The sequence below is a fragment of the Brachyistius frenatus genome, unplaced genomic scaffold, assembly GCF_029030835.1.
Source record: "Brachyistius frenatus isolate BFR_SWC_R1_liver_20210118 unplaced genomic scaffold, ASM2903083v1 Contig_65, whole genome shotgun sequence".
Classification (NCBI taxonomy): Eukaryota; Metazoa; Chordata; class Actinopteri; family Embiotocidae; genus Brachyistius; species Brachyistius frenatus.
In genome coordinates, this window is record NW_027210664.1 from 2213846 (window position 1) to 2235000 (window position 21155).

The 21155-nt window shown below is 45.6% G+C and overlaps 1 protein-coding gene across 1 annotated transcript in view; it reads right to left on the reverse strand.

Moving 5' to 3' along the window:
- The window catches only part of LOC138625761 (sodium channel protein type 3 subunit alpha-like), a 77438-nt gene that overhangs the window by 33996 nt on the left and 22287 nt on the right, over positions 1-21155 (reverse strand). Inside the window, exons 2-6 of the mRNA XM_069706896.1 lie at positions 10403-10567; positions 9546-9689; positions 8479-8597; positions 4340-4429; positions 3563-3691 (exon numbers count right to left, since the gene is read on the reverse strand). Of these exons, the coding sequence (XP_069562997.1) occupies positions 3563-3691; positions 4340-4429; positions 8479-8597; positions 9546-9689; positions 10403-10525 (605 nt within the window). The 5' untranslated portion in view covers positions 10526-10567. The remainder of the gene's footprint in view (positions 1-3562; positions 3692-4339; positions 4430-8478; positions 8598-9545; positions 9690-10402; positions 10568-21155) is intronic.

The following is a 21155-nucleotide window of genomic DNA, read 5'->3' on the forward strand; positions in this document are numbered from 1 at the left end:
CATTTATTTATTTATCTTATATTTTTAGATTCAGGAGGTGATGCCCGGCGGAGACGCTTCAAGCTGACTGGAGAGGACGTCTCCTGGGGACGTGTTTTATACCAACATATTTAAATGGTTTATTTATTTTATAATATAATCAAAATATTGTGCAGCAGATTAACTGTTTAAATAAGACTTGAGCGCCTCTCTTGCTCCGTTTCAGGTATTTAAAAATAATAAAAGCATCAAGTTCTCCCCCAAAATACAAGATTTGAATCTTGAAAAAAACAGGAATTGTTGACTTTAATTTTTTGGGACCTAAACCAAACTGCACTGAGGATGCAGCAGTATGTGACCCCTGACCTCTGTCACAGTGGTGCCCTTTGACCTCCTTCCTATCGGACCGTTTCCAGAGCTGAACGTGATCCATGAAGAAGAAGCTCTGACCTCCTGAATGTCGGCAGCAGCTTTATGTTTTAAAGTGCTGTAATGGTGAATGTGTCCTTTCAGTGAAGCCAATTTTCCGTGTGAGGGATTCGGCAGCGGGTTGCCGGGGTCGTGTTACGTAACCGAGCAGACGGGACGTCCTCCCCCTCCCCCCGCCCCCTCTCACCCGTCCCCCTCACCCGAGGGCACCTTCATCAAAACGTTTCCATTTACCGTGTGGCCGCCGCGGAGGTGACAGCGGTTCATTACGGCGAGCTGTAACCTCGGCGACGGGCCTCGCGTCAGCTATCGATCCGATCCGGTTCATTGAGATCGTTTATCTTCCCGACGGCGTTCCTCGGCTCCGTGATTGATCGCCTCCCGATCGCTAACCGAACCAAACCGCAGCGATTTTATCCATCAGTCAGTCAATTAGCAGCGTGGACGGGTCGCGCTCTTCCTCTCGCTCGGCGGGCGACACCGTTCAGAGGACGACGGTTTGACAGGCGTTTATTTACGGGCTGGACGAGGTTAGGAAGCTCTCTGCTCATCAGTTTGGAAGATAAAAGGATGTCACTGAGAATAAACACTTGAAACATGAAAGTCCTTTTATTCATCAACTTCATCCGTCCGTCTTCAGACCTGCAGGTTTTTAGATTTATTATATGTCTGTTTGACATGTTGGATGATTTTATTTTATAGATATCCAGCTTTATTTCAATAATTTATTTATTTACTCTAAGATATGAATTCAAATATATTCTGAACTCATGCAGGAACATTTTAAAACCCTTTAAATGAAGTTAAAACGCGAGAAAAGAACCTAAAAGTACCAAAGTTGTGAGTTTTCGGTCGGACAGCTGATTCTTTTTTTTGGTTTTACGTATTTTATCTCATTAAATAAAAACATATTCACCAACAGATCTGATCAGTTTATACAGTCCATAGTGCAGCATCAGCTGGAGTTAAAAAAAAAAAAAAAAAAAGTTACTTTACAGAGTGTGTTACAGCTGGCAAAAGCTGTGGTGCGTTCAAGGACAATCTGACACCTAGCTTTGGAGCGCTGCCTGCTGACAATGAACCGTTTTCCTGAGCTGAAGCGAAAGAAAAAAACAAAAACAAAGAGGACAAATAATAGACGAGCAGGACGACCGTACGGAGGACGAAATGAATTTAGTTGTTGCACCTCTCGAATGAAGCTGTTTAAAGCCCCTGGTGGCCGGCAGCGGTATTACACTGTTAAAAACTTTTTAAAAAAACAACGAGCTGCATTTTGGTATCATTTACATTGATTGTCCAAAATATTAGGAACACTTCCTGTTTACAGAGATTTGAGGAGAATCCGGTGAAAAGGTGTCAAACTTTTTGGACTTTTTTAAACCCTTTTTTCACTCTGACCAATCACAGCAGAGATAACAGACGAGTCTTCAAACAGCAACGAGAAGTTCGGCTTCAAATCAAACCTGCAAAAACGTGTCTTCAGGTCATTTTACTACGTTTACCTGCAGACGAGCAGCGCTGGAAGAAGAATTCAGATACTTTACTTACATGAAACAATATAAAACACAAATAAATGTAATTAATGCACCAATAAAAGCACTCATGATGCAAAAAGTCGTGCAGCTTCTCAATAATCCAGTTTAACTCACTTTGAGGTTTGTTTTGTCACATTTTCTGAGCTCTCTTTCCTCTGTATTCAGAAAGTCGCCCCATAAAAGCAGTGAAAGCGTATTTCTCTGAGTTGTGGTGAAGCAGCGAAGCGGCGGTTCGGTGTGATGAGATGTTTAATGTGCGTTCGGACTGACGGCGCGACGACCCGAGTTCCTCCTGACTTTGCAGATGTGTCGTTCAGCTCGACTTTAGAAACCGCTTCAGAGGCATAAATAAATTGTGAAGTTGGCGCGGCGTTACAGGCTTTTATTTTCTAATTCCGCAGCGTTAATCCCGTCAGAACAACAGCGGCTCGCTGTCGGACTCGTCGCTCTGCGGCTCCGAGCTCTCCTCCAGCTCTGCAGCTTGCTGCGCTGCGTTCACGTTTCACAGGAAAAGCCTGAAACACTTCCTGTTCATGCTTTTAATTTGAAACGTCTACGGGAAGAGATCGGATTCATTTTCAGTGTTTTTATCTTTTAATCTGCTGCATTTCCTGCTTGTTTCACTTCCCTCCAGCACTCCAGATGTTTTAAGTTCTATTTTTAAGTTCTATTTCTCTTCAGGGTTTAATTTGGTAAATCTGTGTATTTAATGTATCTGAGACCCAGAGAGGATCAAAACAGACCTTTACGTAAGAATGTTCAGTATTTTGACTGTTTGAGTTTGTTCAGTCGTTTTTTTTGTTAAATATTTTATAATCGATCATCATTAGTTCTGATTAACAGACAGAACTTATTTATTTATCTTTATCAGAATTGTTTTCAGCAGCTAAAAATAACCTCCTACATCATAATGGAGCGACGCGCTGACAGATGTTCAACCACGATGATGAAAATACAACTTTGTGTGTGTGTGTGTGTGTGTGTGTGTGTGTGTGTGTGTGTGTGTGTGTGTGTGTGTGTGTGTGTGTGTGTGTGTGTGTGTGTGTGTGTGTGTGTGTGTTTGCGTGTGTGTGTGTGTGTATGTTTGTGTGTGTGTGTGTGTGTGTGTGTGTGTGTGTGTGTGTGTGTGTGTGTGTGTGTGTGTGTGTGTGTGTGTGTGTGTGTGTGTGTGTGTGTGTGTGTGTGTGTGTGTGTGTGTGTGTGTGTGTGTGTGTGTGTGTGTGTGTGTGTGTGTGTGTGTGTGTGTGTGTGTGTGTGTGTGTGTGTGTGTGTGTGTGTGTGTGTGTGTGTGTGTGTGTGTGTGTGTGTGTGTGTGTGTGTGTGTGTGTGTGTGTGTGTGTGTGTGTGTGTGTGTGTGTGTGTGTGTGTGTGTGTGTGTGTGTGTGTGTGTGTGTGTGTGTGTGTGTGTGTGTGTGTGTGTGTGTGTGTGTGTGTGTGTGTGTGTGTGTGTGTGTGTGTGTGTGTGTGTGTGTGTGTGTGTGTGTGTGTGTGTGTGTGTGTGTGTGTGTGTGTGTGTGTGTGTGTGTGTGTGTGTGTGTGTGTGTGTGTGTGTGTGTGTGTGTGTGTGTGTGTGTGTGTGTGTGTGTGTGTGTGTGTGTGTGTGTGTGTGTGTGACTCACGCCATGACGATGACGCTAAAGTCGAGCCAGTTCCAGGGGTCCCTCAGGAAGGTGAAGGGTCCCACACAGAAGCCCCTCGCCAGGATCTTAATGAGAGACTCAAAGGTGTAGATACCTGTGAAGGTGTACCTGGGGGGATGGGGGGGAGGGGGGGATGAAGAGGACGGAGGAGTGGAGGAGACTCGATGAATATTTATAAAACTTTTCACTCCAAACATCCTTCACTTATTTATTTTGTCCCCAGAAACACAAGTCAGCTGAAGCGTACGGAGAACGACAGGCAGACAGGCAGACAGACAGGCAGACAGACAGGCAGGCAGACAGGCAGGCAGACAGGCAGGCAGACAGGCAGGCAGACAGGCAGACAGACAGACAGACGGACGGCAGCGAGGCAGCGAGTCACGTCAGTCCTGCAGCTGCTGCACAGCTGGAAGTCGGAGGTGAAACTCTGGACGCTGAAAGGTTCAGTTCACCCAAAATAAAAACGCTCTCACGTCAACTCTGCTTGCAGATTTATGAGTATTCATGACTTTAAAAGCAGAACTTCTGCTGGCGGTGGAGAATGTTTACAGTTGAATTTGCACATTTGGCAGCTTGCAAATATGCAAATTATGAACATTCACAGTTTGTTTTTTCTGTCAAAATATCAAATCTTGCAGCATGATATGAACTCGTCACGTTGACGACATCATTTATGGAAAGTGCAGCTTTAACCTGCATTTAGAAAGTGTTTCATTTCCCTGTGAACTGATACACGCAGACATCAGGTGTACTCACTCCAGGTACTTGGCCCAGTACGCCGGCTCCGACATGGCCATGAAGCAGCAGTTGGTCAGGATGGTGCACATGATGAACAAACTGAACAACGTGAGCACGTTAAGGAATGAAAAGGTTTCACATCACCAACAAACCTGCAGGTACAAAATCACGCTACATTCAAGCTATCAGTAGACGCTACAATTTACAGATGTCCCCTAAACGCCTCACATGCAGGCTGTCGGTAGACACCACAATTTACAGATGTCCCCTCAAAGGTTTTGAAGTTAACGTCTGCTAGAAGTGACGGAAAGATGCAGAACGATTGCAGCAAGTTGCCACAGATTTACTATTTTCACAAACTTAGTAGCAGCAAATTGTTGTAAACTAAACTCCGAGTAAAAATAATGAGATGTAATGTGAAGTGGTTCCCAGGGAAGAAAAAAGATAAACTGCTGCGTAGTCAGAAGGCAGTTTTTTCCTTCGTGTTTGCCACTCAGAGGGAGCGCTGTCCGATCAAGAGCAGCTATCAGGAGCGTTTCGCTGCCAAACACGAAGGCAGCGGGAGTCATCTGGACCACACGGTGGAAGAGGCTCGTTTGGCAGCGCGACCAACAAACGGTTTAATGTGCCGTCAAATTATCACCCGCAAGAAAACCACGTGGAGATTACAAGACAAGCTCATGTCGACTTTCAGATCTCTGCTTTCTGCACCTGAACTCAAACACTTGTCATAAAGCGATGAAATAAACAACCCCGTTTCCAAAAAAGACTGCGATGATTTGCAAATCACATTTAAACCCATATTTAATTGAAATTAGACCGAAGACAACAATGTTGAAGCGGAGACATTTTTACTGTTTTATGAAAAATATTTGCTTATTTTGAATTTGATGGCAGCAACACGTCTCAAAAAAGTTGTGACAAGGTCAACTAAAGATGGGAAAAGTTGTTTAGACTAATTACGTTACCATGGCAACAGATCAGTAACATGATTGGGTATAAAAGCTGATTTCAGAGAGGCAGAGTCTCTCAGCAGTGAAGATGGGGAGAGGTTCACCACTCTGAAAGACTGTGTTGGAAAATAGTTCAACAATCTAAGAATAATGTTCCTCAACGTAAAACTACAAAGAATTAGTGGATTTCATCGTCTACGGTTCATAATATCATTAAAAGATTCAGAGAATCTGGAGAAATCTCTGAACACAAGGGACAAGGCTGGAAACCAATATTGGATGGTGGTGATCTTCGGGCCCTCAGGCAGCACTGCATTAAAAACACACTATTCTGGAGTGGAAATCACTGCATGGGCTCAGGAACACTTCCGCAAATGAAGCTTAAAACTCGATCAGACAAAGAAAAAAACACATTTCAAATCTGTCCTTTTCAGAGCTGCTTTTATTAAGTTGTTTTTGATCATTTGAACCCTCGAGCATCATTAAAAAAAAGCGGCTTTTTAAATCAAATGTATTATTATTGAACTTTTTAGAAACGTGATTGACCTGCGACAGAATCAGATGTGTAACTACTTTTGGTTGTGAGGACGATGAGCCGTCGTCTCCGTCGATGGAGGAAACTGGAGCTTTTTACGAGTCGGATGTAAATGAAACGTCTCTTTGTGTGTCGGGCTGATTTTACATGTGCTGGTTTTTTTAAATACCTTTCACTGATTTCCCATTAGGGCCAAATAAAGATGAACTGCAGTAAAAGGCTGTGTGGAGAGAGCCCCCCCCCTCCCCCGACGCCTGCCACATTCAATAAGGAAAAATTATTATGCCATTAACAGCAGCGATGGGAGAGTGGACCGACTCCCGTCTCATCATCACATAATAGAGAGAGAGGGAGGGGGGGGTAACTTTCCAAACTGTCAGAAGGCAGCAGCACGTTTTAAATATCGCCTTCACCTGCCCGCATTTCAAACACGCGACGAGGTGGGAGAGACTCGGCTCAGCTGTCAATCACAGCTATAAATGAATCATAATTACTGTAATTTCGACGGAGGGAGCATGTTCCCCGCGTGAGAGTGGCCCACAAACTCCGGCGGAAAGTTGTCGGGAGCGGCGGCGTAATTGTTGATTGAGTGCCGGCTGTAATGATGTTGCAGGAGGCAGGCGGGCGAGATAATACTGTTACCGATTGACACAAACAACGCAAACGTCCCCCAGCCGCCGCCGCACAGCCGCAAGCTAATTACGCTGTAATGATAGCGGCTGTTGTGGCCCTCCCAGGCCACCGTACCGGTAATGTCATTACACCTCCCACATCCACAGCGGGACCGATCCTCCCTCCTCTTTCCTCTCTCCCTCCAACGACCCGCCAACCGTCAGCTTTTTTCTTAGTTTTTTTTCATCTTAAATCAAACTCCCTCAAATTTTGCTTCAAGGCGTCTCAGACTGTTTCTAAAAGAGTTCGTAGCTTCAGGTCTGTAAAATGGTTCTGATCCAGAAGTGTCTTCAGCTGCAATACCAGCGAGTGCCACTAGAGGTCGGCTCCAAAAAGCCTCCGGCTCCATAGACTCCCATTCAAATTCTCAATTCCCAATTAAAACCCAACCACATCACAGCTGGTGGCTGTCATGCAGCAAAGCCTCATGGGACGCCAAATCAAACGCAGTGTCCTCAGGAGCACGGCCTCATGGGAAATGTGGTCAAACATAGCGCTCAGCGTGTGAAAGCGAAAACACACAATCCTGATGCTGGACTAACATCAGACCTGTGTGTGTGTGTGTGTGTGTGTGTGTGTGTGTGTGTGTGTGTGTGTGTGTGTGTGTGTGTGTGTGTGTGTGTGTGTGTGTGTGTGTGTGTGTGTGTGTGTGTGTGTGTGTGTGTGTGTGAGTGTGTGTGTGTGTGTCCACCTCACACTACAGCTTGTCACTGTGGCGCCACTGTGGTCGGGCAGAAGTCCAGAACACACTCAATCGCACACAAACACTAAAACTCCACTTCACATCTCCCCACCCACCCCCCGCAACACACACCTGAACTGATTTCTGCTTTGTCCCTCATTACACACACACACACACACACACACACACACACACAAACACAAACACTCGCTCCGAACACCAGCAGCGCCACACCTCCGCGGCCGACCTCTTCACCCACTTATCCCCCCGACAACAGCAGCGTGTCCGCTGGCTCGACGTCTCTCAACACCAGCAGCCGCCTCGGCAGCAAAAATAGACGAGTGTGAGGTGAGGATGTGTGTGTGTGTGTGTGTGTGTGTGTGTGTGTGTGTGTGTGTGTGTGTGTGTGTGTGTGTGTGTGTGTGTGTGTGTGTGTGTGTGTGTGTGTGTGTGTGTGTGTGTGTGGGAGGGGGGGATAGTTTTGGGTGAAGTAATATCTGTCATGTTTGCGTGGTGTTCGGAGGGAGGACGCCGGCCGCTCGTCTATAATCAAGAAAACAAACCGCTTGTTTTTGTTGTTGTTATTTCTAGTTTTTTACTCGATGAAATCTTTACGGTTTTAGCGTCACAAAAAAAAAAAAGAAAACTTGATAAAATTCTCTATATTTTATTTTGAAAATCTTCCTGTCGAGAACCAACCGATCGGTTCTGTCTGGGGACGTCGTCATGAGACCGACCGGAGATCTGAGATTACACCTCAAAGAATCCATTCAAACCAGATCAGGTGTCATCGCGACCTGCCTGCAGGTGTGAGGAGCCCCTGACAGGCTGCAGGGCGGAGGTCAGAGGTCAGAGGTCAGAGGTTTGCGTGGCTGCAGGAGGACGTGTGTTTCACCGGCCTGGAGACGGTCCGGCCGAGCGATCTGATCTCCGGACGGAACCGGGACGTAAAGGAGAAACTTCTGCTGACGTCTGCATTCATTTTTAACATGAAATAAGCAGCTCTGTTTTGGGATTTAAACATTTTAAAAAGAATCATCAGAATTTGAAGCAGCGGAGGTCGAAATATCGTGTTTTTGTGTCAAACCATAGATTCACTACATTACCCACAATGCACTGTGGCAGCACCTTATATTAGACTCTCCCTGGCCCGTTTAAAAACAGGCTGAATATGCTGCTGAATGTGGACTTTGACCGACCCGGTGACCCGGTGACGACTCGGTTTGTGTGTGCCTGCGGCCTCGACTGACCTCTGACCTCTGACCTTTCCCCGCAGCCGTTCACCACGCAGGCCTCGCGGCGCGTTGAAGGATATGAGTGGACGAGGATCTTGATGGCGATCCGGCGGACGGGGTGGAACGGGCTGAAGACGTACAGAGCGGACGTGGCGCTGAAACGGAAGATGGCCTTCCCTTTGTTCAGGACGATGAAGGTCTGCAAGGAAAACACAAACACGCTGGATTCAATGACGTGATGTTGGACCAAAGGGAATCTAGGTTCAGGGTCGGAGCTGTAAACAACGGCTGTTTTCATTATTAGTTCATCTGACAACTACTTTCTGTAATTTTGATTTAGTTTATGAAAAAATAAAAAAATGTGTCATTGTTTTGTTTTTCAAAGTAAAAAAAACAAAACACAAAAGGCTTCAAGTTTACATTTATAAAAAAAAACTGGGAAAATGATTTAATTAGCTGTTTGAGAACTTGACTTTAGCTGTTTTTTTTAGCAACGTTAGCTGTTTGTTACTAGCTGGTATTTTTAGCTAAATTAGCCTTTTAATTCGCTGGTGAAAAAGATCGTACAACGTCGTCGTTCAGAGCAAACGAGTCGCACCGAGAAGGACCAGACGGTGCAGGTGTTGAACACAGTTAAAGGTCACATGGTACGTACTGGAGCCGCTGCAGCAGGAGGAACCGGCTGGTTAAAATGTTCATGCTGCTGATTAGCGGCTGACCTGCTGACACGGGACGCAACCCGAGACCCTCCGGAGATCCTTCCTCCGGCTGAAAGTCCAAACTGAAGGCGACGTTGATTTTAGGATGAACTTCACTCCGTTTCTTCTTGGATTTGATCATTTTATACTTTTGTTTTTCATCGTCTTTTTGGTTTTAATCTGATGTAAAATAAGTTGTTTTGCAGCGAAGCTTCATGTGAACATCGTTTTAAACTGTCTTCACTTTCACAAAACGATTTACCTTCAGTCGTGTTGTGGGGACATAAAACAGATTTATGTCCCCACAACACAAGTAAACCATCACACACACACACACACACACACACACACACACACACACACACACACACACACACACACACACACACACACACACACACACACACACACACTCACACACACACTCCCGCTCCGTGTGTGTGACCTACCCTCTTGTGTCTGAAGTAGTACGGGTCGATGTCTTCCAGGGGAACGCCCACCAGATGAGACGGGATGTCGGCGAAGATGCGGGGCAGCGGTTTACCTGCCTCCAGGTCGGCCCGGGCCCGCGGGATCTGGACGTCGCCCAGGTCCTGATACACACACACACACACACACACACACACACACACACACACACACACACACACACACACACACACACACACACACACACACACACACACACACACACACACACACACACACACACACACACACACACACACACACACACACACACACACACACACACACACACACACACACACACACACACACACACACACACACACACACACACACACACGCATCGAAATTTCTCATATGTCTTTTTTTTTATTCAGTGTGTGTGTGTTTGTGTATTTGTCGGTGTGTGTGTGTGTGTGTGTGTGTGTGTGTGTGTGTGTGTGTGTGTGTGTGTGTGTGTGTGTGTGTGTGTGTGTGTGTGTGTGTGTGTGTGTGTGTGTGTGTGTGTGTGTGTGTGTGTGTGTGTGTGTGTGTGTGTGTGTGTGTGTGTGTGTGTGTGTGTGTGTGTGTGTGTGTGTGTGTGTGTGTGTGTGTGTGTGTGTGTGTGTGTGTGTGTGTGTGTGTGTGTGTGTGTGTGTGTGTGTGTGTGTGTGTGTGTGTGTGTGTATTTGTCAGTGTGTTTGTGTTCTTAATTCTTTTTCAAATTTAAAATTGTCATTTCTTTTGTCTGATGTTTTGATGCTTTTCATGTTTTTCTGTGAATCTCTTTGAATTGCCTCGTTGAATTGTGCGTTACAGATAAGCTTGCGTTGCCTTGCCTTGCCTTGTGTGTGCGTACCTCCTGGTAGTGTTTTTTGCGTCGGGCCTCCTCCTGGGCGATGCGCTGCTCGATGGCCGCCAGGGAGTCCGGCGTGAAGCGCTGAAAGCTCTCTGGTCCCATTGGAAACACACAGCCAGCCATCTTCTCATCCTGATCGTGCTGCTGACCAGCCCGGTACACCAGCTGCACACACAAACTGCACGTTAGCATGGAAGACTTCATGTTTTTTGGCTGCTTGATCAGTCAAAACAACCTTTAATTTACTGATTCAAACATCCACCAAACAAAAAACGTCACATTATTAACATTTGAAGCTGTGTTTGCGTCCACTGGGTGAAATTAAATCCAATATTCCCTTTTTTTATTTTGCTCTGTGTTTGGTCTCCACCACCTGCTGAGGTAAAATGAAACGTCACTGCGTGTTACTGTAAAAAAAAATCCATTATACAGGCACTCGAAGAGCATTAAAACACATCCAAACAACTCAGATTTGAGTCTCCGGCGAGCGGCTGCGTCCCGGCGGACGTCACTGAGCGCGCTCAGAACGACATTCAGTGTTTTAGTCTCAACGTGACTCGTAAAAACACGAAGGAACCCTTTAAACGTCCCCTGTAAGTACAAACTGATGTCAGACTGGTAAAACGCTCGTCGACTGTATTTTGAATCCTCCAGTCATGAGATGAGGAGCGTTTGATTCGAGTGCCTGGAGTGTCTGCTGGCGTCCGGACGGAGCCGTGATTGAACGGCTTCTTCACTCGTCGGGATGATTACGTCCTCGGAGGCGGCGGTCCGCCCGCCCGCCGCCCGGGACGACCCCGCGGCTTCACCTCGCTCATCAGCCAGACGCCGCTCGGACCGTTTTCAAAAAGGCGGCAATCAGCCTGAAAAACTCTCCAACGGCCGACAGCGACCTGATGAAGCTCAATCACACCGGCTCGACACCTCCGGCACCACGAAGTGTTTCATCACAGCAGAGACAACACGCCATCAAACCACCGCGTGGAACACGCTCACATCTAAACACGCCATCAAACCACCGCGTGGAACACGCTCACATCTAAACACGCCATCAAACCACCGCGTGGAACACGCTCACATCTAAACATGCCATCAAACCACCGCGTGGAACACGCTTAGATCTAAACACGCCATCAAACCACCGCGTGGAACACGCTCACATCTAAACACGCCATCAAACCACCGCGTGGAACACGCTCACATCTAAACACGCCATCAAACCACCGCGTGGAACACGCTCACATCTAAACACGCCATCAAACCACCGCGTGGAACACGCTCACATCTAAACATGCCATCAAACCACCGCGTGGAACACGCTTAGATCTAAACACGCCATCAAACCACCGCGTGGAACACGCTCACATCTAAACACGCCATCAAACCACCGCGTGGAACACGCTCACATCTAAACACGCCATCAAACCACCGCGTGGAACACGCTCACATCTAAACACGCCATCAAACCACCGCGTGGAACACGCTCACATCTAAACACGCCATCAAACCACCGCGTGGAACACGCTCACATCTAAACACGCCATCAAACCACCGCGTGGAACACGCTTAGATCTAAACACGCCATCAAACCAACGCGTGGAACACGCTCACATCTAAACATGCCATCAAACCACCGCGTGGAACACGCTCACATCTAAACACGCCATCAAACCACCGCGTGGAACACGCTCACATCTAAACACGCCATCAAACCACCGCGTGGAACACGCTCACATCTAAACATGCCATCAAACCACCGCGTGGAACACGCTTAGATCTAAACATGCCATCAAACCACCGCGTGGAACACGCTCACATCTAAACATGCCATCAAACCACCGCGTGGAACACGCTCACATCTAAACACGCCATCAAACCACCGCGTGGAACACGCTTAGATCTAAACACGCCATCAAACCACCGCGTGGAACACGCTTAGATCTAAACATGCCATCAAACCACCGCGTGGAACACGCTCACATCTAAACACGCCATCAAACCACCGCGTGGAACACGCTCACATCTAAACACGCCATCAAACCACCGCGTGGAACACGCTCACATCTAAACACGCCATCAAACCACCGCGTGGAACACGCTCACATCTAAACACGCCATCAAACCACCGCGTGGAACACGCTTAGATCTAAACACGCCATCAAACCACCGCGTGGAACACGCTCACATCTAAACACGCCATCAAACCACCGCGTGGAACACGCTTAGATCTAAACACGCCATCAAACCACCGCGTGGAACACGCTCACATCTAAACACACCATCAAACTGTCACCTTGGAAATAACAACGTTCCTCCATCTTCTTATCAGCAGGACATTTCCAAAGACAAACCTTCCGTCTGTCTGATATCTTATAAACCCCTGAAATAAACTAGTTATAATTCATCTAAATAAAGTAAAATAAAGCACTAATAAAAAGAAAAAAATCAAAGCAGAGCAACTGCTGCTTTTATTCTGAAGGTGCCGGTTCATCTTGGGCAGGAAGTGTCGTCGCTGCTTCCTGTTAACAGACAGTTAGCTGTTAGCGTCAAGTTTAAGAGCATTTAAATGTGAAGATTTATTGACCGTGAGCAGGAAACAAACTAAAAGCTAATGCTAACAGGCTAACTGGCTAGCGCCGGGGCTAATTGTTAGCTGCTTGTTTGTTTTTACAGTCGCTCAGTTTAAATAATAAATAAATAACAACTTCATATCCACAGAAACCAGCGTTTGAACGTTTAACGTTTCTGAAGTGGGCGTCCACAAACTTCTGACCACGTCAGCGGCAGCGGAGATTAACGAAGACAAAGAGGAAGACAAACACGCTTAAAGCTCCCCGCTTGTACGGGATTATGTTGCTCTATCCCCCGTATACAGCGGGATAATTATGGGATGTCCAGGTAATGAAGTGTAGGCCGACAATAGTGTCTCATTAACACTCGTGTCGGGTTACAGCGAGAGCAGGAGAGATTGACGATAGGATTACACAAAGGAAGACGAGACTTCGGAGAGAGCGAGTGTGTAACAGGTCTGTGTGTGTGTGTGTGTGTGTGTGTGTGTGTGTGTGTGTGTGTGTGTGTGTGTGTGTGTGTGTGTGTGTGTGTGTGTGTGTGTGTGTGTGTGTGTGTGTGTGTGTGTGTGTGTGTGTGTGTGTGTGTGTGTGTGTGTGTGTGTGTGTGTGGAGACCATCTGCCTTGGATCCTAATTGAATGATTAGACAAGCCTCGTTTTTCAACCCTTCGTGCATTTATTCTTCACAGCTCCCAAATCTGATTTCTGAAGTGTGTGTGTGTGTGTGTGTGTGTGTGTGTGTGTGTGTGTGTGTGTGTGTGTGTGTGTGTGTGTGTGTGTGTGTGTGTGTGTGTGTGTGTGTGTGTGTGTGTGTGTGTGTGTCCACATCAAAGGAAAATCTAGCTCTGTTTTCCATTCTTATCAAAAGCTGTCATCCACTCAGTCACACACACAAGTCCAGTAGCTCCTGATGAGTTCTCCAGTCCTGGTTTCCATTCGACGCCGACACTCAGTCACGTACACAGCGACTTGTTTGTCAGGTCCTGCAGTGAAATAATGTGTTTACAAAGTTGTGTTGAGGTTGTGAGATCATCAACAGGAAAGAAACACAAAATACACTAAATTCACCAAATACACATTAATCTGAGTTTGTTTATTTTCTCTCATTAATTTGACAGTTTTATCCTCAGACTGTTTCTAAAAGAGTTCGTAGCTTCAGGTCTGTAAAATGGTTCTGATCCAGAAGTGTCTTCAGCTGCAATACCAGCGAGTGCCACTAGAGGTCGGCTCCAAAAAGCCTCCGGCTCCATAGACTCCCATTCAACTTCTCTCATCAAATCCAAAGTGAATAAAATGTGTCCATCAGTTCTCTCGGTGTTGTTAGCTAAAGTCACTCCTTCTTCTTAGTTTTCTGGAGGTCCATCTGAAAATAATCCCTCATTCATTAGAAAAGAAGATTCAAGAAGACCTGTTTTTGGGGGCGTGTCTGTTTGATTGACAGGTCTGTGGTGCAGTCAGGTTACAGCTATCGGTGGGCGGGACGTAGTATCGTCAGGTTTCCGATCAGATCGGATCACCACATCCGAACAAAACCGTTTAGTCTTTATTTTCCCAGAAAGGAGCGACGACGTTGGAGGAAGTAGAGAAAGCTGTCGGACGCACGTGTTTTATGAATTATTCACGACTCAGAATTAAATCAGGAGAGTAAAGAGCAAAATGTTTGTCGCCCTGAGTTGCAGCTTTCTAAGAACCTGGACAGACTGCAGGGACGTTTCCAGGAAACGACGTGTTTGTACCTGAAACATCCAGCGGACAGTCTGATTTTTCTGTTTTTCCTCCTTTAAAGCTCTAAAAACCGGAGCTCAGAGGATCAGATTAACGCTGAACTCACTGCAGGTCCTGCAAACTCAACCGGACATTTTTCTGGGACTCAAAGTGAAAACATCCTTTTTCATGTTGAATAAAACTGCATCGCCGTTCCTCCGGCCGGTAATCAGCGACCTCGAAACTTCAGGCCAAACGAAACTGCTCCAAAACATCAAATTACCGAAACAGACGCTTTCAGATCTCTTGTGCTCTGTGGCGTTTTATTTTGATGTTTTAATGATGTTTCTTCTGCGTTTCTCTCATTATGAATCTTTGCATTGTTGTTTACGACGTGGCGTCAAGCAGCAGACGAACCTTCAGCTCGCAACTCAACTCAGACGACCTACTTTGGGTCGTCCGACGTACTTTTATCCCGTCGCACTCACGATCCGGTAGAAGTAGGACTTCTGTTTCATGTACAGTGGGTACGGAAAGTATTCAGACCCCTTTAAATGTTTCACTCTTTGTTTCATTGCAGCCATTTGCTAAAATCAAAAAAGTTCATTGTATTTCTTATTAATGTACACTCAGCACCCCATCTTGACAGAAAAAAACAGAAATGTAGAAATTTGTGCAAATTTATTAAAAAAGAAAAACTGAAATATCACATGGTCATAAGTATTCAGACCCTTTGCTGTGACACTCATATTTAACTCACATGCTGTCCATTTCTTCTGATTCTCCTTGAGATGGTTCTACTCCTTCATTGGAGTCCAGCTGTGTTTAATTAAACTGATTGGACTTGATTAGGAAAGGCACACACCTGTCTATATAAGACCTTACAGCTCACAGTGCATGTCAGAGCAAATGAGAATCATGAGGTTGAAGGAACTGTCCAAGGAGCTCAGAGACAGAGTTGTGGCAAGGCACAGATCTGGCCAAGGTTACAACATAATTTCTGCAGCACTCAAGGTTCCTAAGAGCACAGTGGCCTCCATAATCCTTAAATGGAAGAAGTTTGGGACGACCAGAACTCTTCCTAGACCTGGCCGTCCAGCCAAACTGAGCAATCGTGGGAGAAGAGCCTTGGTGAGAGAGGTAAAGAAGAACCCAAAGATCACTGTGGCTGAGCTCCAGAGATGCAGTAGGGAGATGGGAGAAAGTTCCACCAAGTCAACTATCACTGCAGCCCTCCACCAGTCGGGGCTTTATGGCAGAGTGGCCCGACGGAAGCCTCTCCTCAGTGCAAGACATATGAAAGCCCGCATAGAGTTTGACAAAAAACACATGAAGGACTCCCAGACTATGAGAAATAAGATTCTCTGGTCTGATGAGACCAAGATTGAACTTTTTGGCGTTAATTCTAAGCGGTATGTGTGGAGAAAACCAGGCACTGCTCATCACCTGCCCAATACAATCCCAACAGTGAAACATGGTGGTGGCAGCATCATGCTATGGGGGTGTTTTTCAGCTGCAGGGACAGGACGACTGGTTGCAATTGAAGGAAAGATGAATGCGGCCAAGTACAGAGATATCCTGGAAGAAAACCTCTTCCAGAGTGCTCTGGACCTCAGACTGGGCCGAAGGTTCACCTTCCAACAAGACAACGACCCGAAGCACACAGCTAAAATAACAAAGGAGTGGCTTGGGAACAACTCTGTGACCATTCTTGACTGGCCCAGCCAGAGCCCTGACCTAAACCCAATGGAGCATCTCTGGAGACCTGAAAATGTCTGTCCACCAACGTTCACCATCCAACCTGATGGAACTGGAGAGGATCTGCAAGGAAGAATGGCAGAGGATCCCCAAATCCAGGTGTGAAAAGCTTGTTGCATCATTCCCAAGAAGACTCATGGCTGTACGAGCTCAAAAGGGTGCTTCTACTCAATACTGAGCAAAGGGTCTGAATACTTATGACCATGTGATATTTCAGTTTTTCTTTTTTAATAAATTTGCACAAATTTCTACATTTCTGTTTTTTTCTGTCAAGATGGGGTGCTGAGTGTACATTAATGAGAAATAAAATGAACTTTTTTGATTTCAGCAAATGGCTGCAATGAAACAAAGAGTGAAAAATGTAAAGGTCTGAATACTTTCCGTACCCACTGTATCAGTCCGGTCACCTCGTCCACAGAGTCCTACCGGTCCTGGAGTATCAGCCATATTATCCTTTCATTAAAAGTCTCTTCTAGACATTAAAGTCAGGAGATTTGATCGTTTCTGAGTCCTGGAAAATCGTAGAGGTAACCTCGTTTAAATTTTAATTTCCATTTATCAAACTGTAATATTCTCCATGAAGTATTTTTCTATCTGGTGACACTGAATTTGTTTCCTGAGTGGTTTTCGTCAACATGTTGCTTTTTCACTGCAGCTGCTAACAAACGTGCAGGAAAATCAATATTTCCAGCGCTTCGGCTCAAAAACGGCGACTTGAATGAAAACCCAGATATTAAAGTTTGTAAAACTACGATTGATGTGTCAACAGGTGAGACGAAGCCGTTCACAGCCACGTCTGTTTGAATGAAAATAACATTAAAATCAACTAAAAGAGATAAATAATATATTCAAATAATTTAAGATAAAGTGACCTTATTCTAAAATAAATTATAAATCAAGATCAATTAAAATAAACTGAGACAAATTAATCAAAATTTGAAATAAAAACTATAATTAAAAATATAAAAGTAAAAAGTAAAAAAAAATAGACTAAAAGTAATTTAAAATAAATAAATACAAATTTAATTAATAAATAAAATAGAAATATACTTTTTTCTTTCATATTTTAGTTTTGTATATTATCGGGGGAGGAGTAATCTCGGACTGTGGAAAATTATAACGGACACATTTTACTGTTTTCTGTCATTTTGTTCCATTTAAGAAGAAATATTTTGATCAGTTTGTTGTTTCAGAAGTTAAAAAAATGTCTGAACTCGTAAACAAACTGCTGCGAATTAAATAACGTGGCTGGATTTCATCCAATCAGCACAAAGGAGACTTTTTATTTATTAGAGGTCATTAAATTCAACTTTTTTTATCCGTGAAAGTCGGAGAGTTTGATGTGATTTAAAACGTAACCCTGTGGCGTTCCCCGACTTTGCCTCGATCGGTCCGACCTTTGACCCCGTTCAGGATGGAGCGGGTAAATAACACAAAAAAAGATGAATAAACTGTTCAGACAGGCAGAAATATTTCAGTTTCTCTCACATTTTTAACTTTCCTCAAAACTTTTGGCAGCCGGCCTCCATCTTTGTTTACATTCTTCCTTGTGTTACACCTTGAAGGAAGCACAGAGTTTTTAAATCGTCTGATGAGGCGACGGCGGCGAACGATTTCCACTACAGACACGCAGAGTGAAGATGAGATGTTACGAAACAGAACGGAGGAGACGGAGGATGTTTCTGGGTCAACACACCAACACAGACGAGCCACCAACCAAACAAGCATCGCCCTCAGGAAGGACACACACACACACACACACACACACACACACACACACACACACACACACACACACACACACACACACACACACACACACACACACACAGAAAGTCACATTGAAGCACAAACAGACGAGCGTTCGCATGTTTCCACAAAACGCCTCCCGTTAATCTGCTGCATGTTTCCCCCGTCGGTAATGTAAACATGGATGTGTCACCTTTATTAACAAACGTGAAACATGTGCTGCACGCACACACACACACACACACACACACACACACACACACACACACACACACACTCACGCACACGCACACACACACACACACACACACACACACACACACACCTCCACTGAGCTGATGCATTAACGTGTTCACAGATAAATTCACTCTTTTAACAACGAGACGGTCGAACTGCATCTCTGATGGTCCCTGAATGCACCATTTTCAGCCAACATTAATGATCCGAAACCCTAAAACACAAACATGTCCAAGTGTCCTTCAACGCACCGCAAAATAAAATCTGTTTCCATTTGCTGTTTCCGACTTTAAAATAACTTTAATTAAAAATATAATAAAACAATGAGCTCAGCTGATGTCAACAAAAATTCTTCATTTCGTGGCGTCTTTGCTGTTTGCAGATGTTTTAACTACAAGTCAAAAAGTCAAAATGAATGATTGATATTGATTGTTGGACTGATTCAGACTAAAAACCTGCAGCTGGAAAGTTGCATTAAAAACATTTGATCATGATTTGTACTTTTTTTAAATAGAAAAATTCTGTTGGAGATTCTTTACTTGACATCAGACCTTCGTCCTGTGAAAAATCTGAGAAATGCAAATACGGAGGAGGACATCGAAAAATCGACGACACAACAACAACAACAACAACAACAACGTCAAACTGTCAGCGATCCAGAAAAAAATACAGCAGAATGTTCCTTTAATGTTACATCAGCATCAGTGTGTGTGTTCACTAGGCGAAGGTGCTTGTCCTCTTTTATTTCCATACCATTTCAGCTATTCATCAGATGCAGTATGTGCCGCCGTATTCCCCCGTGTGTGTGTGTGTGTGTGTGTGTGTGTGTGTGTGTGTGTGTGTGTGTGTGTGTGTGTGTGTGTGTGTGTGTGTGTGTGTGTGTGTGTGTGTGTGTGTGTGTGTGTGTGTGTGTGTGTGTGTGTGTGTGTGTGTGGAAACAGAATGGCCGCACGCTTGGCTTGCTCTTTCCTCCTCCGTGCGTGTCTCTCCAACCTTTGGCAGCCTCCTCTTCAGCCTCCTCTTCCTCTTCCTCTCCTGTTCCTCTCCTTCTCCTGTTCATCTTCCTCTCCTGTTCCTCTTCATCTTCCTCTCCTCTTCCTCTCCCTCTCCTATTCCTCTTCCTCTTCCTCTTCCTCTCCTCTTCCTCTCAATAAATGTCAAGTTCGCAAAATTATAAAATATAAAACGAACTGGATCAAAACTACAGAATACAAAAATAAAACATTTCCAGGAGTGAAAACTGTCTGAATAAATAAATCGTCGGGACTCTGTTCTTTTTTTTTTGTCCCTAAAGAGCCTCCGTACGGCGCCGACGAGGCCGCGGGGGATGAAAGTCGGCAAGTGTGGCGTCACTCAGGACCGATTCCATCAGCTCTTAAAAAAGTCGAGCGTCCTGTCGCGGCGCGGTGATGGAGAGCGAAAAAGCTCCCTGGGAGACAGGCCCCGCCCACACCGGGACGCCGCCGCCCAGCAGCAGCAGCGGTGAATATGCAGCACCTCCAATTCAATTAGTCGGAGAGAAGAAAACACGTTCTGTCAGCGCCGCTGCTGCTGCGATCGCAGGAAATGATTCACTGAGATCGGGAGGAGAGCCAAGCGGAGCTGGCAGACGAGCACGGGGACCGTTTGGCTTCGGGAAGATGGAGGGGGGGGGGGGGCAGGAGGGAGGGTGAAGCTGCATGTTGGACGACAGTCTGTCACACCTCCACCGACACTTCAAGAGTTTTTATTTACGTTTTTCTTCCTGCGTCTCTTCTTATATAAACGTGTTCTTGTGTTCTTGGAGGTTGTTTTAACGATGCGTCCTCTCAGACTGTTCGGCCCACTAAATTGGCTCCCTGCGTCCCGGCCCGTCACCGAGCGTTGGATCAGTCTGCTGCTGAAGGTGCTTTTCTGACGGATCGTCTCTGACTGCCAGGAGTCGCTTCGCTCGGCGCACCGAGACAACCGGACTCATTAACGACTTCACCTTCAAGTCCTGGCGAGGAGCTCGCTGCATGTTAGCATCAAGTCCATCCTGCTGTGTTACCTGCTGATGTCCTCACACACACACACACACACACACACACACACACACACACACACACACACACACACACACACACACACACACACACACACACCTCCTGGGATTCAGCTGATACTAGAATCGCCACCTCGTCACTTCTCATCCACGTCCAAAAACACGGATGAAGATGTGCAGCGAAGACTCGTGGATCTGATTCTGATACGCAAAGTTGTTGCCATGACAGCGGACGATGCTTCACACACACACACACACACACACACACACACACACACACACACACACACACACACACACACACACACACACACACACACACAGGTTCATCCTGTGGTCAAGGTCGTCCCGGAGATAAAGTGTTTTATTGATGTCTCAGGAAGAGACTTCATCCTGAGACATTCTCCACTCGGACACGTGAAGTCTGAGACGAGTCGACGAGTCGGAAACGTTTCTGAACGTCGTGAAATTCATCCGACGAGTTTTTAAACCGTTAAAAAACAATTAAAAACATTTCAGCTGCTTCTTTTTTTATGATCCACATTTTAACTCTTCATTCTCCTCTCGGTCCGTCCGGCCTCCTCTGTTACTGTTTCCTTCCTTCTTGATCCCTCCTGCTCCCTCTTCTGTTCATCTTCTCTCCTCACTCCTTCCTTCCTTCCTTCCTTCCTTCCTTTCCTTCCTTCCTTTCTTTCTTTCTTTCTTTCTTTCTT